The sequence below is a fragment of the Heloderma suspectum genome, chromosome 12 (genome assembly GCF_057233095.1).
Source record: "Heloderma suspectum isolate Gila_16-S chromosome 12, 16-S_ref, whole genome shotgun sequence".
Classification (NCBI taxonomy): domain Eukaryota; kingdom Metazoa; phylum Chordata; class Lepidosauria; order Squamata; family Helodermatidae; genus Heloderma; species Heloderma suspectum.
This window is the reverse complement of record NC_139469.1, coordinates 26,425,934-26,447,011: the sequence shown is the minus strand read 5'-3', so window position 1 is coordinate 26,447,011 and position 21,078 is coordinate 26,425,934. Positions and strand designations below refer to the sequence as shown.

General features: G+C 45.9%; 1 protein-coding gene and 1 pseudogene across 2 annotated transcripts in view; one reads left to right on the top strand and one right to left on the bottom strand.

The window, feature by feature from the left end:
• Positions 1-6,914: 6,914 nt before the first annotated feature.
• On the bottom strand, positions 6,915-13,319 carry LOC146336743 (olfactory receptor 5V1-like; annotated as a pseudogene).
• A 20-nt stretch (positions 13,320-13,339) lies between these two features.
• The window catches only part of NAGPA (N-acetylglucosamine-1-phosphodiester alpha-N-acetylglucosaminidase), a 28,617-nt gene continuing 20,878 nt past the window's right edge, over positions 13,340-21,078 (top strand). For both annotated transcript variants that reach the window (XM_084818880.1, XM_084818881.1), the window contains exons 1-2: positions 13,340-13,469; positions 19,776-20,261. In XM_084818880.1, coding sequence (XP_084675006.1) covers positions 13,342-13,469; positions 19,776-20,261 — 614 coding nt within the window. In that variant the 5' untranslated portion in view covers positions 13,340-13,341. The remainder of the gene's footprint in view (positions 13,470-19,775; positions 20,262-21,078) is intronic.

Genomic DNA, 21,078 nt, shown 5'->3' with positions numbered 1-21,078 from the left:
AAGAACATGGTGTCCTTTCACCACCATACTCTGTTTGTATATGTCTTGGAGGGTTCAAGCAAGTCTCGGGTTTTATTTTGTTTAGTTCCATACCATGCACTGCTCAAGGGATTGTTTAGCATGGAAAACAGGAGGGCAAGGGGAGACATGATAGAGGTCTACAAAATTATACCTGGGGTGGAGAATGTGTATAGGGAGACAATTTTCTCCTGTTCTCATAATACTAAAACCCAGTGGGGTCATCCTATGAAGCTGATGGTGGGAGATTCAGGACAGATAAAAAGAACGACTTCTTCACACAGTGCATAAACTATGGAATTTGCTACCACAGGATGTTGTGATGGCCACCAATTTGGATAGCTTTAAAATTCCTGGAGGAAAAGGCTATCAGTGGCTACTAGTCCTGATGGCTATGTGCTACCAACAGTACCAGAGGCAGTGAGCCTATGTACACCAGTTGCTGGGGAATATGCGTGGGAGGGTGCTGTTGCACTCATGCCCTGCTTGTGGGTTCCTGGTCAACAACTGGTTGGCCACTGTGTGAACGGAATGCTGGACTAGATGGACCTTTGGTCTGATCCTGTATGGTTTTTCTTATGTTCTTATGTTAAGGGCTTTGTCTTCCTCATTCCCCCATTTTTCTGCCTTTTTCTAGATAACAAGTTCTGTCTTATTGTCTAAATGTCAGGCTGTCTTAACCCATCAATAATTTATAATGATTAACTAAGTTGGGAATTTTTGAATACTGGCTGAGACTCACAGAATTTGAGGTGACATGAGAGTCATTGTAACTGTAATATTTTGTTTTCCAGCTATAATGCTGGCTTTTAATTGATTTGGATGCTAAGAAATATAACATAACTGTTCTTCAGTATAATGTATTTGTTGTTGTTCAGTCGTTAAGTCGTGTCCGACTCTTCATGACCCCATGGACCATAGCACGCCAGGCCTTCCTGTCCCCCGCTCTTTCCCGGAGTGTGCTCAAATTCATATTCATTTCATCGGTGATGCTATCTAGCCATCTCATCCGCTGCTGTCCCCTTCTCCTTTTGCCTTCAATCTTTCCCAGCATCAGGGTCTTTTCCAGTGACTTTTCTCTTCGCATTAGGTGGCCAAAATATTTGAGCTTCAGCTTCAGTATCTGTCCTTCCAATGAGCACTCAGGGTTGATTTCCTTTAGGATTGACTGATTTGACCTCCTTGCAGTCCAGGGGACTCGTAAGAGTCTTCTCCAGCACCATAGTTCGAAAGCATCAATTCTTCGGCGCTTTGTTGTTGTTGTTCAGTCGTTCAGTTGTGTCCGACTCTTCGTGACCCCATGGACCATAGCATGCCAGGCCTTCCTGTCCTGCGCTCTCTCCCGGAGCGTGCTCAAGTTCATATTCATTGCATCAATGATGCCATCTAGCCATCTCATCCTCTGCCGTCCCCTTCTCCTTTTGCCTTCAGTCTTTCCCAGCATCAGGGTCTTTTCCAGGTAGTTTTCTCTTCACATTAGGTGGCCAAAATATTGGAGCTTCAGCTTCCAATATTCCTTCCAATGAGCAGTCAGGGTTGATTTCCTTTAGGATGGACTGATTTGACCTCCTTGCAGTCCAGGGGACTCGTAAGAGTCTTCTCCAGCACCACAGTTCGAAAGCACCAATTCTTCAGCGCTCAGCCTTCCTTAGAGTCCAGCTCTCACAGCCATACATTACTACTGGGAAAACCATAGCTTTGATTAGACGGTCCTTTGTCGGCAAGGTGATGTCTCTGCTTCTTACTATGCTGTCTAGGTTTGCCATAGCTTTCCTCCCAAGGAGCAAGCGTCTTTTAATTTCATGGCTACAGTCACCATCTGCGGTGATCTTGGAGCCCAAGAAATTAAAATCTGTCACTGCTTCCATTTCTTCCCCTTCTATATGCCAGGAAGTGATAGGGCCAGATGCCATGATCTTAGTTTTTTTAATGTTGAGTTTCAAACCAGCTTTTGCACTCTCCTCTTTCACCCTCAACAAGAGGCTCTTGAGATCCTCTTCGCTTTCTGCCATTAGGGTGGTATCGTCTGCATATCAGAGGTTGTTGATAATTCTCCCAGCAATCTTAATTCCGACCTGTGATTCATCCAACCCGGCATTTCTCATGATGTACTCTACATATAAGTTAAATAAGCAGGGTGACAATATGCAGCCTTGTCGTACTCCTTTTGCTATGATCAGCATGTTCTCTTGGCAAAACTCTATTAGCTTTTGTCCTGCTTCGTTTTGTACACCAAGGCCATGCCTGCCTGTTATCCCGGTGATTTCTTGACTTCCTACTTTAGCATTCCAATCCCCTATGATGAAGAGGACATCTTTTTTTGGTGTTAGTTCTAGAAGGTGTTGTAGGTCTTCATAGAACTGATCAACCTCAGCTTCTTCGGCATCAGTGGTTGGGGCATAGACTTGAATTACTGTGATGTTGAATGGTTTGCCTTGGATTCGTACTGAGATCATTCTATCATTTTTGAGATTGTACCCCAGTACTGCTTTTCCCACCCTTTTGTTGACTATGAGTGCTACTCCATTTCTTCTAAGGGATTCTTGCCCACAATAGTAGATATGATGGTCACCTGAATTAAATTCGCCCATGCCTGTCCATTTTAGTTCGCTGATTCCCAAGATGTCGATGTTCAATCTTGCCATCTCATGTTTGACCACCTCCATCTTACCTTGATTCATTGATCTGACATTCCATGTTCCTAAACAATATTGTTCTCCAAGGCGCTACTTGGAAATACCCTCTGCTCTTCCCCAGTAGCATATTGGACACCTTCCGACCTGAGGGGCTCATCTTCTGGCGTCATATCTTTTAGCCTTGTGATACGTTCCATGGGGTTTTCTTGGCAAGAATACTGGAGTGGGTTGCCATTTCCTTCTCCAGTGGACCACATTTTGTCAGAACTCTCTGCCATGACCTGTCCGTCTTGGGTGGCCCTGCACGGCATAGCTTATGGCTTCACTGAGGTACGCAAGCCCCTTCGCCACAACAAGGCAGTGATCCATGAAGGGGTCTTCGGCGCTTAGCCTTCCATATAATCCAGCTCTCACAGCCATACGTTGCTACTGGGAAAACCACAGCTTTGATTATACGGACCTTTGTCGGCAAGGTGATGCCTCTGCTTCTCACTATGCTGTCTAGGTTTGCCATAGCTTTCCTCCCAAGAAGCAAGCGTCTTTTAATTTCATGGCTACAGTCACCGTCTGCGGTGATCTTGGAGCCCAAGAAATTAAAATCTGTCACTGCTTCCATTTCTTCCCCTTCTATATGCCAGGAAGTGATGGGGCCAGATGCCATGATCTTAGTTTTTTGAATGTTGAGTTTCAAAACAGCTTTTGCACTCTCCTCTTTCACCCTCAACAAGAGGCTCTTTAGATCCTCTTCGCTTTCTGCCATTAGGCTGGGATCATCTGCGTATCTGAGGTTGTTGATAATTCTCCTGGCAATCTTAATTCCGACCTGTGATTCATCCAACCCGGCATTTCTCATGATATACTCTGCATATAAGTTAAATAAGCAGGGCGACAATATGCAGCCTTGTCGTACTCCTTTCCCAATTTTGAACCTATCGGTTTTTCCATGTCCGGTTCTTACTGTTGCTTCTTGACCCTCGTACAGGTTTCTCAGGAGACAGGTAAGGTGGTCTGGTACTCCCATCTCTTTAAGAATTTGCCTCAGTTTGTTGTGATCCACACAATCAAAGGCTTTAGCATAGTCAATGAAGCAGAAATAGACGTTTTCTGGAATTCTCTTGCTTTCTCCATGATCCAGCGAAGGTTGGTGATTTGATCTCTAGTTCCTCTGCCTCTTCGAAACCCAGCTTGTACTTCTGGTAGTTCTCGGTTCACATGCTGCTGAAGCCTAGCTTGTAGGATTTTGAGCATAACCTTGCTGGCATGTGAAATGAGCGCAATTGTGCGGTAGTTTGAGCACTCTTTGGCATTGCCCTTCTTTGGAATTGGAATGTAAACTGACCTTTTCCAGTCTTGCGGCCACTGTTGAGCGTTCCAAATTTGTTGGCATATTGAGTGCAGCAGTTTAACAGCATCATCTTTTAGGATTTTAAATAGCTCAGCTGGAATACTGTCATATCCGCTAGCTTTGTTAGTAATGCTTCCTAAGGCCCACCTGATTTCACTCTCTAGGATGTCCGGCTCAAGTTCAGTGACGGCACTATCATGGCTATCAGGGACATTCAGATCTTTCCTGTATAGTTCTTCTGTGTATTCTTTCCACCTCTTCTTAATCTCATCTGCTTCTGTTAGGTCCCTGCCTTCTTCGTCCTTTATCATGCCCGTCTTTGCACAAAACGTTCCCTTGAAATCTCCGATTTTCTTGAAGAGATCTCTAGTCTTTCCCATTCTATTGTTTTTCTCGATTTCTTTGCATTGTTCATTTAAGAAGGCCTTCTTGTCTCTCCTTGCTATTCTCTGGAACTCTGCATTCAGTTCGATATATCTTCCCCTTTCTCCCTTGCTTTTCGCTTCCCTTCTTTCCTCAGCTAATTGTAAAGCCTCATCAGACAGCCACTTTGCTTTCTTGCATTTCTTTTTCTTTGGGATGGATTGAGTTGCTGCCTCCTGAACAATGTTACGGACCTCCGTCCATAGTTCCTCAGGTACTCTGTCTATCAGGTCTAATCCCTTAAATCTATTTGTCACCTCCACTGCATATTCATAAGGGATATGATTTAGGTCATACCTGAATGGTTTAGTGGTTTTCCCTGCGTTCTTCAATTTAAGCCGAAATTTTGCAACAAGAAGCTCATGATCTGAGCCACAGTCAGCTCCAGGTCTAGTTTTTACTGACTGTATGGAGCTTCTCCATCTTTGGCTGCAAAGGACATAATCAATCTGATTTCAATATTGACCATCTAGTGATGTCCATATGTAGAGTCGCCTCTTGTGCTGTTGGAAAAGCGTGTTTGCTATGATCAGTGTGTTCTCTTGGCAAAACTCTATTAGCCTTTGTCCTGCTTCATTTTGTACACCAAGGCCATGCTTGCCTGTTATCCCGGTGATTTCTTGACTTCCTACTTTAGCATTCCAATCCCCCTATGATGAAGAGGACATCTTTTTTTGGTGTTAGTTCTAGAAGGTGTTGTAGGTCTTCATAGAACCGATCAACCTCAGCTTCTTCGGCCTCAGTGGTTGGGGCATAGACTTGAATTACTGTGATGTTGAATGGTTTGCCTTGGATTCCTACTGAGATCATTCTGTCGTTTTTGAGATTGTACCCCAGTACTGCTTTTCCCACCCTTTTGTTGACTATGAGTGCTACTCCATTTCTTCTAAGGGATTCTTGCCCACAGTAGTAGATATGATGGTCACCTGAATTAAATTCACCTGTCAAGGGCTCCTTGGTGGCCTCTCTCAGTCTAATCCAGTAGCCAAGTCCAGACACAGACAAAGGGATTATTTTCAAAGCTTTATTCCTCTTTTATAACTTAACAACTCTACTGTTAGCAACTAGATATGAGCAGCAGAGTACCTATGCCCTAAGTTGGAACAGTTGGTCCCCGTTTGAAGGAGAATCACTGGCAGAGCCTGAACTTATGGGCTAGGAAGCGTCCCTCCCCTTTTCCCTTGGATCCTCTGGACGCAACCATTGTTTGCGCGCCAACTGGGCACTACGCCTCCTTTCCGCGCCCTCCATTTGGCGCCGCTCCCTGCGTTGGCCTCGTGCGTCCAGCAAGTCTTCTTCCCATGCTCTCTCACTCCTAGGACTGCTATCTATGCTAGGAATGCCAGTGGGAGGAATCTCTGCCAGCTGTTGGCCCTGGGAAGGATGAGCGCGCTCCTCTCCCAGGAGCGGCTGCTCTTTCTCAGAATCAGAACTACTCTGGGATTCTATGGGCTCAGTGTCCACCCTGACATCACCCATGCTTGTCCATTTTAGTTTGCTGATTCCCAAGATGTTGATGTTCAGTCTTGCCATTTCATGTTTGACCACCTCCAGCTTACCTTGATTCATTGACCTTACATTCCAGGTTCCTAAACAATCTTGTTCTTTACAGCACTGGACTTTCTTTTCACCACCAGACACATCCACAGCTGAGTGTCCTATCGGCTTTGGCCCAGCCGCTTCACTCTTTCTGGCGCTACTTGGAAATTCCCTCTGCTCTCCCCCAGTAGTATATTGGACACCTTCCGACCTGAGGGTCTCATCTTCCGGCGTCATCTCTTTTAGCCTTGTGATACGTTCCATGGGGTTTTCTTGGCAGGAATACTGGAGTGGGTTGCCATTTCCTTCTCCAGTGGACCACATTTTGTCAGAACTCTCCACCATGACCTGTCCATCTTGGGTGGCCCTGCACGGCACAGCTTATGGCTTCACTGAGTTATGAAAGCCCCTTTGCCATAACAAGGCAGTGATCCATGAAGGGGAGTATAATGTATATTTTTATATAAAAAAGCTTATGGGAATGTGATGAACCCACACATATAAATCGGAACAAATTCCTTGCTTTTTAGGTGGTTCTTCTGGACAGGGGACAAGGGGTTATCAGGCTTTTCCTCATGTTGAACCATGGGTTATTGTGTTGTCTGAATGCAGCGCCTTTTCTGCAGGGTGGCTTGTTAACCACCCTGAACAACCCAGCAACAGACCATGAGTTCTCAAGGTAGCTTGTGTGAGAAAAATAAGCCACACCACATGGCTAACAAGCCATCCTGGGAAAACGTGCTAGGTTCAGACAATATGATAACCCACGGTACAGCAACAGCCCACAGTTCAACAATAATCCACCCTGAACCATTGAGTGTGGGTTAGTGTATTGTGTGAACCCAGTCAATATTGGGATAGATGGACCAGTGAGCTGACTCATTATAAGGCAGCTTCCAATGTTCTTATGAGATCTGTCAGTAGATCCAGATCTACCTTCCATACACCTCATTTTAGAATATGTCCCATTTTCTACTGGCTAGTTTTTGCAGTGCTGCCTTCACTTCTTCTTTCCGTAGGCTGTGTATGATTAGGTTTAACATGGGGGTGACAATGCAGTACAGAGTTGAGACCAGAGTTGAGTCCACATCCAATGAATAGCCCACATTGGGCCGGTTGTAATTAAACAAAGCTGTTCCAAAGAACGTAATGACCACCGTGAGGTGGGATGTGCAAGTGGAGAAGACGTTGTGCCTGCCCTCAGCCGAATGGATTCGGAGGATGGTGAACGCTATGAAGATATAGGAGGCAATGATGAAGAAGCAGGGGATGATGCCAATTAACACGCTGGCTGTGTGGAGCACAATGTTATTAAGGGCTGTATCTGTGCAGGACAGCTCCAAGAGTGGAGGAATGTCGCACATGAAATGGCGGATCTCCTTGGGCCCACAGAAGAACAAGATGGATGTCAACAGCGTGTGCATGAGGGAGATCAGGAGACCGCTCATCCATGACCCAGCCACCATCTGGACGCAGACCTTCCTGTTCATAATGACCGTGTACAGTAGCGGGTGGCATATGGCGACGTACCTGTCGTAAGCCATCACTGCTAGGGGGATGCACTCTGACCCAATGCAAGAAATGAGGGAAAAGATTTGGACCATGTACCCAACATAGGAGATGGCCTTGGAATCCTAGAGGCAGTTTGCCAGCATTTGAGGAACGGTGGCTGTCATATAGCAAAGGTCTATGAAGGACAAGTTGCCGAGAAGGAAGTACATGGGGGTAGGGATGTCAGAGAATTCCGCCATGGATCTCGGTGAGGCCGAATGCCAGTGCATTCGGCCCCCCAAAATCTGTGGCGGAACGGCCTGCCACCCCCTGCCCCCTTGCGGATCCCCCCTGGGACGAGACTTACCTGGGGCGGATCTTCCGGGCGGCGGCGGCTGCGGCGGCTGGTCTTCCGACTGGCCGCCGCCGCCATTTGTCTTGTAACACTCCCCCCAAAACCCCGACATGATAGGCTACGTAAAGATTTACGTAGCCTATCATGGCTGGGTTAAAAAACAAAAACCGACGTGATAGGCTACGTAAAGATTTACATAGCCTATCATGGCTGGGTTAAAAAAAAGAAAAAACAACCGTGTACGCAAACGGCGGCGGGCGTTCCCTATTTTTGGCCATCTTAGTCTACGTAAATATTTACGTAGGCTAAAACAGTGAATCAAAAAGGGACGCAAATAGTGCCCGCTACGCTATTTGCGTTCCCCTTTATTTTCGCCATCATAGTCTACGTAAATATTTACGTAGATTAAGACGGTTAAAAATAAGGAACACAAATGGCGGCGGCTGTAGCCGCCGCCATTTGCATACGCGGTTTTTTGTTGTTGTTTTTTCCCCCAGAGCCCTCCGCAGCCGGAAATCCGGCTGTGGGCGGCGCTGGGCTGGGCTGGGCCTGCCCGGCTGCTCCGCAGAGCTGCTGCGGAGCACAGCCGGCCGTCAAGGATTCCGGGGGGGGGGGAGGAACGGATCGCCTCCCCCCCGTCGAGGATTCCGGGGGGAGGGACGGAACGCCTCCCCCCCACCATCAACATAATCCGCGGAAAGGTAAGTGACTTTCGTACATCCCTACATGGGGGTATGGAGATGGCTGTTGGCCATGATGACCAGAAAAATGACCAGATTACCCATCAAGGTCAATGTGTAAATGATGGAGAACAGCAAGAAGAAAAAGGGTTGTAACTCAGGATGGTTTGAGAAGCCTGGCAGTATCAATTCTTTGATGGGGGTTTGATTTTGTAGGTTTCCTAGACATCAAGAACAAGAAACAATATCTAATAATCAAGCCCCAGCATAATGATATAATAATAATAATAATGCTCCTCCTTCCTCAACTGTCACCACGACCAGCAGTTCCAGAAGACTATACTGAAGGAGATGAGTGGGAGAGCTGGCCTTCCTACCAGCCCTGCTGAAACACTTATTTTTTCCCATAATCCCTCCTCGCTCCTTTTTTCCTTGGGTATCACATCTTATAAGCTTGCAGGCAGGGACTGTCTAGTAATATGATTATATATAATCTGCTCTGGGCTGAGGAGCTGAATAAAAACACTTTAATGGCACAATCCTATGCATGTTTAGACAGAAAAAAATCCTACAACTCCCAGCATTCCCCAGCCAGCCTTGGATTCCTTGGAAGAGGAAAAAAGGTGGGATATAAATGCAATAATAAATACAATTTAAAAAAAATACCTCCTTTGGCTCACCAAGCTGTCTGGGTTAGCTTAAATAGTACATTCCATGCCCTGTTACAGTAATTACACAAAAATGATGAATGGCCAGTCATATATGAACATAAGAAGAGCCCTTCTGGATCAGATCAAGGGTCCATCTAGACCAGCATTCTGTTCACATAGTGGCTGACCAGTTACCCACGGGAAACCCACAAGCGGGACATGAGTGCAATAACACCCTCTTGCTTATGTTCCCCAGCCACTGGTTACATAGGCACACTGCCTCAGATACTGGAAATAATATATAGCCATCATGACTAGTACTCTTGATAGCCTTAACCTCCATGAATTTGTCCAATCCCCTTTCAAAGCCATACAAATTCCTGGCTACCACTCCACCTGATGATAGGTAATTCTACAGTTTAACTACATGCTACGGGAAGAATTCCATAGTTTAACTATGCACTGTGCCTGCAAATAACCACTTGACATGGACCATAATGGCTACTTTAAAATCTCCCCCTCCGGATTTGTCTGCTGGCAGAGTCAACAGACTTGCCCTGGGTATGTTTGACACAGCTGCATTCCAAATCACTGCCCTTGCTGGATTCGGCCCCGCCGTGCGATTGAAAGGGATGAGCCAGAGTCACCTGTCTCCTTTTCCTGACAGCTTTTCATGAAAGGTGCGGTACTCTGCACAAAAAGCAAAATCACACAGAGGCCTCGGCAAATGAAAAAGCCCTGTTGGGACATGATATCTAGATCACCGCTGACCACAAGAAATGAATGGATTGATAAAATGTGGGAGACTGTATGTATAAGCTTACTCAGCAAGTGTAGGAAGCAAAGGATCCTAACCCAAAGAATGATATTATGGCAGCAGCATTTCAGGTTATTTCTGATGTTGAAGCTCTTCAAACTTTTGATCAAATTCCAGCCTGTATTTTTTCTGATTAATGCACGCCAAATGACATACACTCACACACGCTCCTTTTATATGTTGTATAACGTATATTTTTACTTTCATTAGGTATTGGGCTTCTACTTAGGCTGTTTTACTGTAGATGTTCCATAAGCACATCAGTTATAGACTAAGATTTATAATGAGTGAATTCCTTCGTTTCTTTAGTGATTTTGATTTATTATTATGTGTGTTCTTTTTTTGCCTTTATTTTGTTAACTTCATTTCGAAATAAAATAATATTTCATGATTGAAAAAGCAACAACTAATAAGATCTACTCCATGGCCTACTTTTGCTAACATCTCCATTCCAAACCATGTCTGGGAAAACTCTAAACCAGGGGTGGGAGGACTTTAAGATTGCAGGATCTACTTAGGGCACAGTCCTATGCATGTTTAGACAGGAAAAAAATGTCCTACAACTCCCAGCTGGGGCATGCTGGGAGTTGTAGGGCTATTTTCTGTCTAAACATGCATAGGACTGCGCCCTTAGATTTTTACCAGAACCTCAAGGTCCAACAACCAGAGCCAAGTGCAAAATAGGAACAGCGGGCCATGGGGCAGGGGGAGGGGGAGAGGCAGGGAGGGAGAAATACATAGAATTAACAAGTTGTCTCTGGGCATCTCTACACCAGCCTAAAATCCTGCATTTAAAACAGGGCTTTCTGCTTCTATTTTAAATGCAGGATCATGACGACGCCCTTTTTCACACGCTTCCTTTTCCCCCTCCCCTTCCCCCTCCTTCTCCCCGTATCTGAGTCTTCCAGTATCTTTCATTGATCTCGCTCCTCTTCTTGCCTCTTTTACTCTTTTCACGGAGGAAACTGAAGCAGAACGCAATGGCGTAATTTGATAGGTCATTATCTGCAATCTATTTAAAAACGGAACAAAGGGCATTTAGTGCAGGAGACGCCCTGGATGAGTGCTGCGTCATGTAAAGAGCCCACAAACTTCCGTGAAGGCGCAATCTCAATTGCAGGATAAAAGCTCTGTGTGACAGAGCCCTCTGAGCACATGCTCAGCCCAGGAAGTTGTGTTTCTGTCAGAACTGAGTTTATCGTCCTTTTGCACAAAAATTCATTCCTGATTCCCACACTCCCAGTTCTCCTCTTTTCTACCTACTTTAGGGTAGGGCAGTGAGTCATCTTTTTGTTCTTACTATTCTTAAACAATTGGGAGTCAGAACCCCTTGCTGATCTCCTGCAAATCAACCGGACAGCGACAGATAGCAGCTGACGGACCTTCTAAAGCGTTGCGTACGAGAAAGATAATTGGGCATACTAAAGTCCAATACCACAATGATCAGGTTTAAATGCTTCTAAATGCTCAAATTGGCAATATAATTCCTATGTAAGTTAGATGGCAAAAATGACACAGACACTGGCAACATTTGACTTGTGCAGTTCTGGGTTCAAAATGCAAGTTTGGTAAAGAAACTGTTCATAACTGAATGCTTTGATTAAAGCCCCATTTCAGCTTTGGATTTTGTAAAGCTGACTGAGCTGTGCACAAATGACCTCTTGAAATTCTCCACCCTATTCGTGGGCAGAGAAATTGGGGGGACAATTTCACTGAATTTCTCCAGAAGTAGGAGAAATCCTCCAACAATTTCTCACGGGAAGGGCTTGCCAAGGGTTGTAGCACAGCTTCTTTCTTTTTTCCTAAAGGTTGTTGTTGTTCCATTGCCTCTGCAACACCTGTGTTAGCAGCCTGGCCCTCATTTTGCATTCTCCACAATACCCCATACCTAACATCATTCGATGGCATTGCAGGGTGGGGGAGAGGGAAGGCGAAACCCACCAAAAACTGGGGAATCGAATTTGGGGAAATTCAGGACATTTCTGAGAAAAATGCTTTCTGAGAAATTTTGGCTCAGCTCTAGCTGTTATTCGTTAGGGTTCAGCAACTTCCCCAGGGTCTTAGAAATGCTACATTTCTGCGGGATGATTGCAGATACATCTTGGGCTCCTTCACACTGAACTTTTATCATGTTGTCTGAAGCCAGCTGCGCTAACAAACCATGGTTTGTTAACCATGAACAACCCATAGTTCACAACCCAACAACAAACCATGGATTCTCCGGGTGGCTTGTTCAAGAAAAATAAGCCACCCTGCAAAAATGCACTGGATTCAGACAACATGCTAACCCACAGTTCATAAATAAATAAATAAATAAATCTATAATAAATAAAATAAAATTTAAAAACTGGTAATAATCTTACTTTACAGTCATTATACTTGACAGTTTTATAATGTATTTTATGCTTTTAATTGTTGTGAACCGCCCAGAGAGCTTCGGCGATTGGGCAGCATAGAAATGTAACCAATAAATAAAACTATAATAAAAAAAATGATAAGAATAATCTTACTTTACAGTCATTATACTTGACAGTTTTATAATGTATTTTATGCTTTTAATTGTTGTGAACCGCCCAGAGAGCTTCGGCGATTGGGCGGCATAGAAATGCAACCAATAAATAAAACTATAATTAAAAAATGATAAGAATAATCTTACTTTACAGTCATTATACTTGACAGTTTTATAATGTATTTTATGCTTTTAATTGTTGTGAACCGCCCAGAGAGCTTCGGCGATTGGGCAGCATAGAAATGTAACCAATAAATAAAACTATAATAAAAAAAATGATAAGAATAATCTTACTTTACAGTCATTATACTTGACGGTTTTATAATGTATTTTATGCTTTTAATTGTTGTGAACCGCCCAGAGAGCTTCGGCGATTGGGCGGCATAGAAATGCAACCAATAAATAAAACTATAATTAAAAAATGATAAGAATAATCTTACTTTACAGTCATTATACTTGACAGTTTTATAATGTATTTTATGCTTTTAATTGTTGTGAACCGCCCAGAGAGCTTCGGCGATTAGGCGGCATAGAAATGTAACAAATAAATAAAACTATAATAAAAAAGGTAAGAATAATCTTACTTTACAGTCATTATACTTGACAGTTTTATAATGCATTTTATGCTTTTAATTGTTGTGAACCGCCCAGAGAGCTTCGGCATAGAAATGCAACCAATAAATAAAACTATAATAAAACAACCAACCAACCCATCAACCAATAACTCTTTGGCTAGCAAGTCCCGCGATTCCGCCAGCCGGCCACCAGAGGGCGCAGCGAGCCCACCTGTGCTTCTCCATTCCCCCTTTGCAAACCTGCTCTTCCGAGTCACCGTCACGTGACGACTTGTCGTCATGTGACGGCGTAGTCGGCTCAATATGGCGGCCTCCATGGAGCGCCTGGTGCGTGTCCTGGATAAGAGGCAGAGACCGGCGGCTGCCCTGGCTGCTTCCTCCTCGCTGCTGCTGTGCTGCTTCCTGGGGGTTCAGAGCGGCGCCGTGGGCGGGTAAGTGTTCCGAGGCAAGGCGCGGGGGGCTGTCCACCCGTAAGCGCCTCCTCAGCCCCCTCCGGAGGGCCTTTAGCTGTATCTGCACACGGAGCAAAGCGAAGTAGTGGAGTCCCGAGGAGATAGAATTCTTCAGCAGCCCTGTTCTTCAGTGCCCCCCCCCCTGCATTCTTCAGGCCCCCTGCAGGTAGAAAACTAGCAAGGTAAGGAGATAAGTGGGCTCGAATCTTCGTCTGGGATATACTTTTTGCTGTTAGAAAAACTGCCGGTCTCAGAAACTTTCTTCTGTGTAAGATCAGTGTGATAAAAAGTAGGGCCTTGTAGGCCCCTTCCAACCCTACTATTCTATGATTCCGTGACCCAGCAGCGATGGCTAAATTAACTCAGGACATGAGAGGTTGTTGTTGTTGTTTATTCGCTCAGTCGCTTCCGACTCTTCGTGACTTCATGGACCAGCCCACGCCAGAGCTTCCTGTCGGCCGGCGCCACCCCCAGCTCCCCCAAGGTCGAGTCCGTCACCTCCAGAATATCATCCATCCACCTTGCCCTTGGTCGGCCCCTCTTCCTTTTGCCTTCCACTTCCCCTGGCATCAGCATCTTCTCCAGGGTGCCCTTTCTTCTCATTATGTGGCCAAAGTACTTCAGTTTTGCCTTTAATATCATTCCCTCAAGAGAGCAGTCTGGCTGTATTTCCTGGAGCATGGACTGGTTTGATCTTCTTGCAGTCCAAGGCACTCTCAGAATTTTCCTCCAGCACCACAGTTCAAAAGCATCTATCTTCCTTCGCTCAGCCTTCCTTATGGTCCAGCTCTCTCAGCCATAGGTTACTGCGGGGAAGACCATTGCTTGAACTATGCGGACCTTTGTTGACATCTAACATGAGAGGTTAGACGATGGGAAACCAAAGAAAAGTGGAAACCGATTCTTGTAAAAAGAATGGAATAAATCTGATGTTGAAACTACTTTTTTTTCTTCACATTCCTGTTGAAAGGTAGAAGTTTTTTTTTGGGGGGGGGAAGCACTTGCAGGGACGTCTTTAAATGTGGGAGAGTATTCAAAAATAGTACCCCACCACACCTGTTGTCTGAAGCAGTGAAGTCTATTCTGCCACCTAGGAGATTTCCATTCTTACGTTACTGCATTTGCAGAGCTGGCTTTCCTTTGAACTGTGTGTGTGTGTGTGCGCACGCGAAGCCTCTTTTCCCTTTTGCTCACTCCTTCTTGCGATGTAGTTCTGTTCTGGAACTTATGTGTATATGCATAAGTTTGTATGCTGCCTTGTATGCAAGTAGGGTTGCTTCTTTTTTCTTGGTCGCTGGCCTTGTTCCAGTGACTTTAACTGTGGCCCAATACACACAAATTAATTGAGTGGAGCTTTTCCATAAGCATAGGAATTACTATTATTATTATTATTATTATTAAATTTATTAATCGCCCATCTGGCTGGTCACCCAGCCACTCTGGGCGATGTACAACATACAATAAAACAGTTTAAAACAATAAAATTCTACAATAAAAACATTTTCTAAAATACCCTAACCCATCCCAAATGCCTGCCTGAACAACCACGTTTTTAATGCACGACGGAAGCTCATTAAAGAGAGGGCATGGCGGAGTTCCGTAGGGAGGGAGTTCCACAGAGTGGGGGCCACCACAGAAAAGGCCCCCTCTCTCGTCCCCACCAGTCTAGTTGTCCTGGCTGATGGGACAGAGAGAAGGCCATCCGAGGCTGATCTTGTTAAGCGGCCTGTCTGGTGCTGCTGGAGGCGCTCCTTAGGATAGGCTGGGCCGGAACCATATAGGGTTTTAAAGGTCAAAACCAACACCTTGAATTTGGCCCGGAAAACAACTGGTAACCAGTGCAACTCCTTCAGCACTGGAGTGATGTGATCTTGCCGGCAGCTGCCTTTAATCAGGCGAGCCGCCGTGTTCTGTACCAGCTGCAGTTTCCGAACCGTCTTCAAGGGTAACCACATGTAGAGCTCATTACAGTAGTCTAAATGAGAGGAGACCAGGGCATGTACTACCGATGGGAGCAGATGGTCGGGAAGGAAGGGGCGCAGCCGCCGTATCAGATGGAGTTGATACAGTGCTGTCCGGCTCACAGCTGACACCCGAGCCTCCATGGACAGCTGGGAGTCCAAAATGACCCCCAGGCTGCGGACCTGGTCTTTCAAGGGTAACCATACCCCATTCAACACCAGGTCAACATCCCCCAGCCTCCTCTTGTCTCCCACCAAAAGTACCTCGGTCTTGTCAGGGTTCAGCTTCAGCTTATTCCTCCCCATCCAGCCACTCACCGTCTCCAGACATTTGGACAGGGATTCTATAGCCAACCTTGGTGAAGATTTGAATGAGAGGTAGAGCTGCGTGTCATCCACATATTGATGACACTGCACCCCAAACCTCCTGATGATAGCCCCCAGCGGCTTCACATAGATGTTAAATAGCATCGGGGAGAGGATGGAACCCTGTGGCACCCCACAAGTAAGTGGCCACGGGTCCGAAACCTCCTCTCCCAGTGCTACCCTCTGGTACCTGCCGGAGAGGAAGGACCGGAACCACCGCAGTACGGTGTCTCCAATGCCCAACCCCTCCAGGAGGATACCATGGTCAACGGTATCAAAAGCTGCTGAGAGGTCGAGGAGAACAAGGAAGGAGCATTCACCCCTATCCAGAGCCCTCCTCATATCATCTACCAAGGCGACCAAGGCCGTTTCTGTCCCATGCCCAAGCCTGAAGCCTGACTGAAATGGGTCTAGATAATCAGTTTCTTCCGAGTGTGCCTTCAACTGCATCGCCACCACCCACTCAATCACCTTGCCCAAAAATGGCAGATTTGAGACTGGGCGAAAGTTGTTCAGAACTTGAGGATCCAAGGAGGGCTTCTTTAAGAGCGGACTTATCACTGCCTCCTTGAGGGCTGATGGCATCATTCCCTCCTCAAGGGAGGCATTCACCACCGCCCTGATCCACTCACCCAGTCTCTCTCTGCAGCCCATAATGAGCCAAGATGGGCAAGGTTCAAGTAAGCAGGTGGTCGGCCTTACAGATGAAAGCACCTTGTCCACTTCATCAGGAGGAAGAAGCTGGAACCGATCCCACAAAACCGGTTTGCCACAGGCCGCCTCTTGCTCACTAACTGTATCCACAGCGTGCAGAGTAACACACCTAATCTGATCAATTTTATCTGCAAAGTGCCTTGCCAAGGCCTCACAGGAGGCCTTAGAATGCCCCAGTGGTTCCGGAGCCACAGGACCGACCAGGCTCCGGACCACTTGGAACAGCCTCCTGGGGCACCACTCTGCAGATGTGATAGAGGCAGCATAATAGGAAAACTTGGACTGCTTAATTTCTGTCTGCTTTAAAGGCATGGAGGATCAGGCTTTCAGTGGCTAGTATATGTAATGGCTTATATATTATATCTATTATTACCTCATTTGCCTCTCATTACCAGTCACTGGGGAACATGAGCAGGGGGGTGCTATTGCACTTTTGTTCTCCTTATCAGCTTCCCAGAGACATCTATTTGGCCACTGTGGGAACAGAATGCTGAGCAAGATGTGCCTTTGATTTGATGCACCTCCGGGTTTTTCTGATGTTTTTATGTTCACTTGAGCAGGGTCGATTTTGTAAAGCCTCTCTCTTCACCTAAAGCCTCAAAGCAGCTATTCATGTGCTTATAGAACGTGTATGTTTCCTTATGTTTGGGGCCGCGGTGGCTTAGTGGTTAAGACGCTGAACTGCAGACTGGAAGGTCGGCAGGTCAGCAGTTCGAGACCCGAGTGCTGCATGACGGAGTGAGCTCCCGTCTTCAGTCCCAGCTTCTGCCAACCTAGCAGTTCGAAAGCAAGAAATTGCAAGTAGATAAATAGGTACCGCCTCGGCGGGAAAGGTAACAGCGTTCCGTGCACCTCGGTGTTCAGTCACGCCGGCCACATGACCACGGAAGCGTCTTCGGACAGCGCTGGCTCTTCGGCTTAGAAACAGGGATGAGCACCGCACCCTAGAGTCGGACACGACTGGTTGGGGACACCTTTACCTTTACCTTTTATGTTTCCTTAAGATCCAGTTTGGCGAAGCTGCACAGTCAGCACAGAGTTTCTCCTTGCCCAAGCACATCAACTTTGCAGTCGAGCTTTGTCTGTCACCTGCTCAACTTGCACGTTGCTTAGTGGCAGTTGGCTGCGGTCTCCAACTTGAGTTTTTTGTTATCTTTCCCATCCTAGATGTAAGTGACAGATATGGGAAGGAACATGCTGTGCTTATGACATAAGCAAAATGAACAATAATGGAAGAATGTTTAACCGATGAGTGACTTCTGAAGAAATGAAGACAGTCTTTTAAAGAGATCTCTGTTTTTTGACTGTAAGAATATAAGAAGAGCCCTGCTGGATCAGACCACAGGTCCATCTAGTCCAGCATTCTGTTCACACAGCGACCAACCAGCTGTCAACCAGGAACCCACAAGCAGGACACGAGTGCAACAGCACCCTCCCACCCATGTTCCCCAGCAACCAGAGCATACAGGCACACTGCCTCCGATACTGGAGGTAGCATATAGCCATCAGGACTAGTAGCTGTTGATAGTCTTCTCCATGAAGTTGTCTAACCCCCTTTTAAAGCCATCCAAGTTGGTGGCCATCACTACATCTTGTGGAGGTGAAATCCATAATGTAACGATGCAATGCATGTAGAAGTCCTTCCTTTTACCTGTCTTGAATCTCCATCAGCTTCATGGGATGACCCTGGGTTCTAGTATTAAGAGAGCGGGAGAAAAATATTTCCCTCTCCACATTCTCCACACCAGGCATCATTTTGTACACTTCTATCATGTCTCCCCTTACTTGCTTTTTTCCCAAGCTATACAATCCCAGCTGTTGTAACCTTCCCACATAGGTTCTTCCCACATAGCTTTTTCCAACTAGATCATTCTAGCTGCCCTTTTCTGCCCTTTTTCCAGCTCTACAATATATTTTTTTTAGGCACGGTGACCAGAATTGGACACAGTATTCCAAATGTGGCCGCACCAAAGATGTGTATAAGGGCAGTATGATATTGGCAGTTTTATTCACAGTTCCTTTCCTAATTATGCCTGTAACTTAATGCCCAATAGCAGACTTAGAGTGAAGAGAATGTGGTGCTGAAAGCTCTTCCAGGGACCATAGGGTTGCACTCTAAAAAGGTTTGTAACCCACCTTTCATGGCATACTGCCCCGACAAGGCAGTTTACATAGTTTTAAAAACATGAAAATAACATTTATAATGTAACCCTTAACATTCATTTAAAACCACCAGCAACTAAAATTCTTCAAGTGGAGTACATCCATCCGAATGCAGACTGGAATAAAACAGTCCTCAGAGCCATGACAAAGCTATATGTATTTCCCTGGAGAGGGAGTTCCAAAAATGTGGGGCCGCCTCTGGGAAGGCCCTGTTCCTGCACCCACCAATGTAACACTTCTTACTGGTGAGCCTGAGAGCAAAACTATGGATTCTGATCCTAATTAAATATTAATATTTAATATTGATGATTTAATTATATTTTTTAACTTTTGTACACTTGTATTTTTATTTCTATTTATAGGTTTTAATTGTACACGTTTTAATGTTGTAAAGCCACCTTGAGTCCCAGTATTGGGGAAAAGGTGGGATAATAATAATAATAATAATAATAATGATGCTTGATGTAGCTACTGTCTGGAATTAGGATTAAGTGGATAAACCAAAGGCAATGTGGAAAAGATGAGCTTTGAGGAGGTAGTTGAAGAGAAGGAAGTTTAAAAACCTATTTATGCTTTATGTGTTTATTATCTTAGTGAGGTCCTGTTGCTTACCTTGAACTGTCAGGATAGGTTGACATCTAGATGCAAACTAAAACTGTATTACTGATGTTTGAAACTTGTTGCTGCCAGGATATTATATGTGAAAAAATGGAGATCTCAGAAACTTCCTTCTTTGTAAGATCGGTGAAATAAAAAGTGGGATGTAGTAGCGCTGGCTAAATTAACTTGTATTAGAACAGGAGAGATTAGATGGGAAACAAAAGAAAGTGGAAACCTGTTATTAATTCTTGCAAAAAGAATTGAATAAACCCTATGTTGAAACTACTTTTTTTCTTTGTATTTCTGTTGAAATCTTTTTGCTAACAATATATATTTTATAACGTTTTTTTCCAAATGTCCTGTCTTCCATCAAAGTTTGTTCTGATGTGGAATTTTTATTTGGAAGATTGCTGGAAGAAGATGTGTTTTGTCTCTGAATGAAACAGTGTATTATTGACGTTTGAAACTTGCTGACTTTCAGGAATTCATTAAATGATGATCTGTTACTGCCGTATCTTCCCCCGCGCCATGGGCCGCCGCATCGTCATCGGTACATCCGAGATTGTCAAGCTCTCCTGGGCGGCAATGCGACCCACGAATCCTGGCCCGCCGACAACAGCAGCGTCTCCCTGCCGGCCGTCACACGGAGCTTCGTTTCCTATTTCCCTCCAGAGGGCCAGAATCGTCGGCAAGTATACGGCCACCTCACTACTGTGAAAGACCCCCTGAGGACATTTTCTGTTCTAGAACCTGGCGGGCCGGGAGGCTGCCGTTCCCACAGCAGGGAGACTGTGGAAGGGGCTGCGAGACGTGGCAAGTGCCTTGTGGCCCAGAACGGGGGCTATTTTGACATGGAGACAGGCAAGTGCTTTGGAAACATTGTGAGTGACGAGCAGCTGGTGCAGACCTCCAGCGGGACGCAGAACGCTCAGTTTGGGATCCGGAAAGATGGCACTCTGGTCTTCGGGTAAGAACTCATCCACTTTTCCAGGGGCATAATTGTTCCCTTTAAACCAGGTGTGGGCAACTGGAGATCCATGGTCTGAACGCAGCCCCCTAAGCTGTTGTTTTTCTGCCTGGCGGTGACTCCGCCACAAACGTTTTCAAGCTTGTGGGAGTAGCGATCCCACACTAGAACGCAGCCTGTCTGGTTTGGGGCGGCTTAGTGGTTAAGACGCTGAACTGCAGACCAGAAGGTCGGCAGGACAGCAGTTCGAGACCCGAGTGCCGCGTGACGGAGTGAGCTCCCGTCTTCAGTCCCAGCTTCTGCCAACCTAGCAGTTCGAAAGCAAGAAATTGCAAGTAGATAAATAGGTACCGCCTCGGCGGGAAAGGTAACAGCGTTCCGTGCACCTCGGTGTTCAGTCATGCCGGCCACATGACCACGGAAGCATCTTGGGACAGCGCTGGCTCTTCGGCTTAGAAACGGGGATGAGCACCGCACCCTAGAGTCGAGCACGACTGGTTGGGGACACCTTTACCTTTTTATGGAAACGTTCATATCTCTGTGGATGCTTAGCACTCTTGGGCTGGAAAGGCGTTGCGTCTGGATGGCGCAAGCGTCATGAAGAGGTCAGTACTGTGGCACATGCGTTTTTGGCCTCACAGTCGCACTCTGAGGGTGTTTGGACGATCATGGGGATGAAAGAAGCCATCGTGGCTTCTCCCTCACTGCCCCCAGATGTGCCATGCGCATGGTCACGATTTGCATAATTACCTGCAATGCAGGTTCCCACTCCTGCATGTTGTAGGGTGGGTTAGACGCTATCCCCGCTGTGCAAACC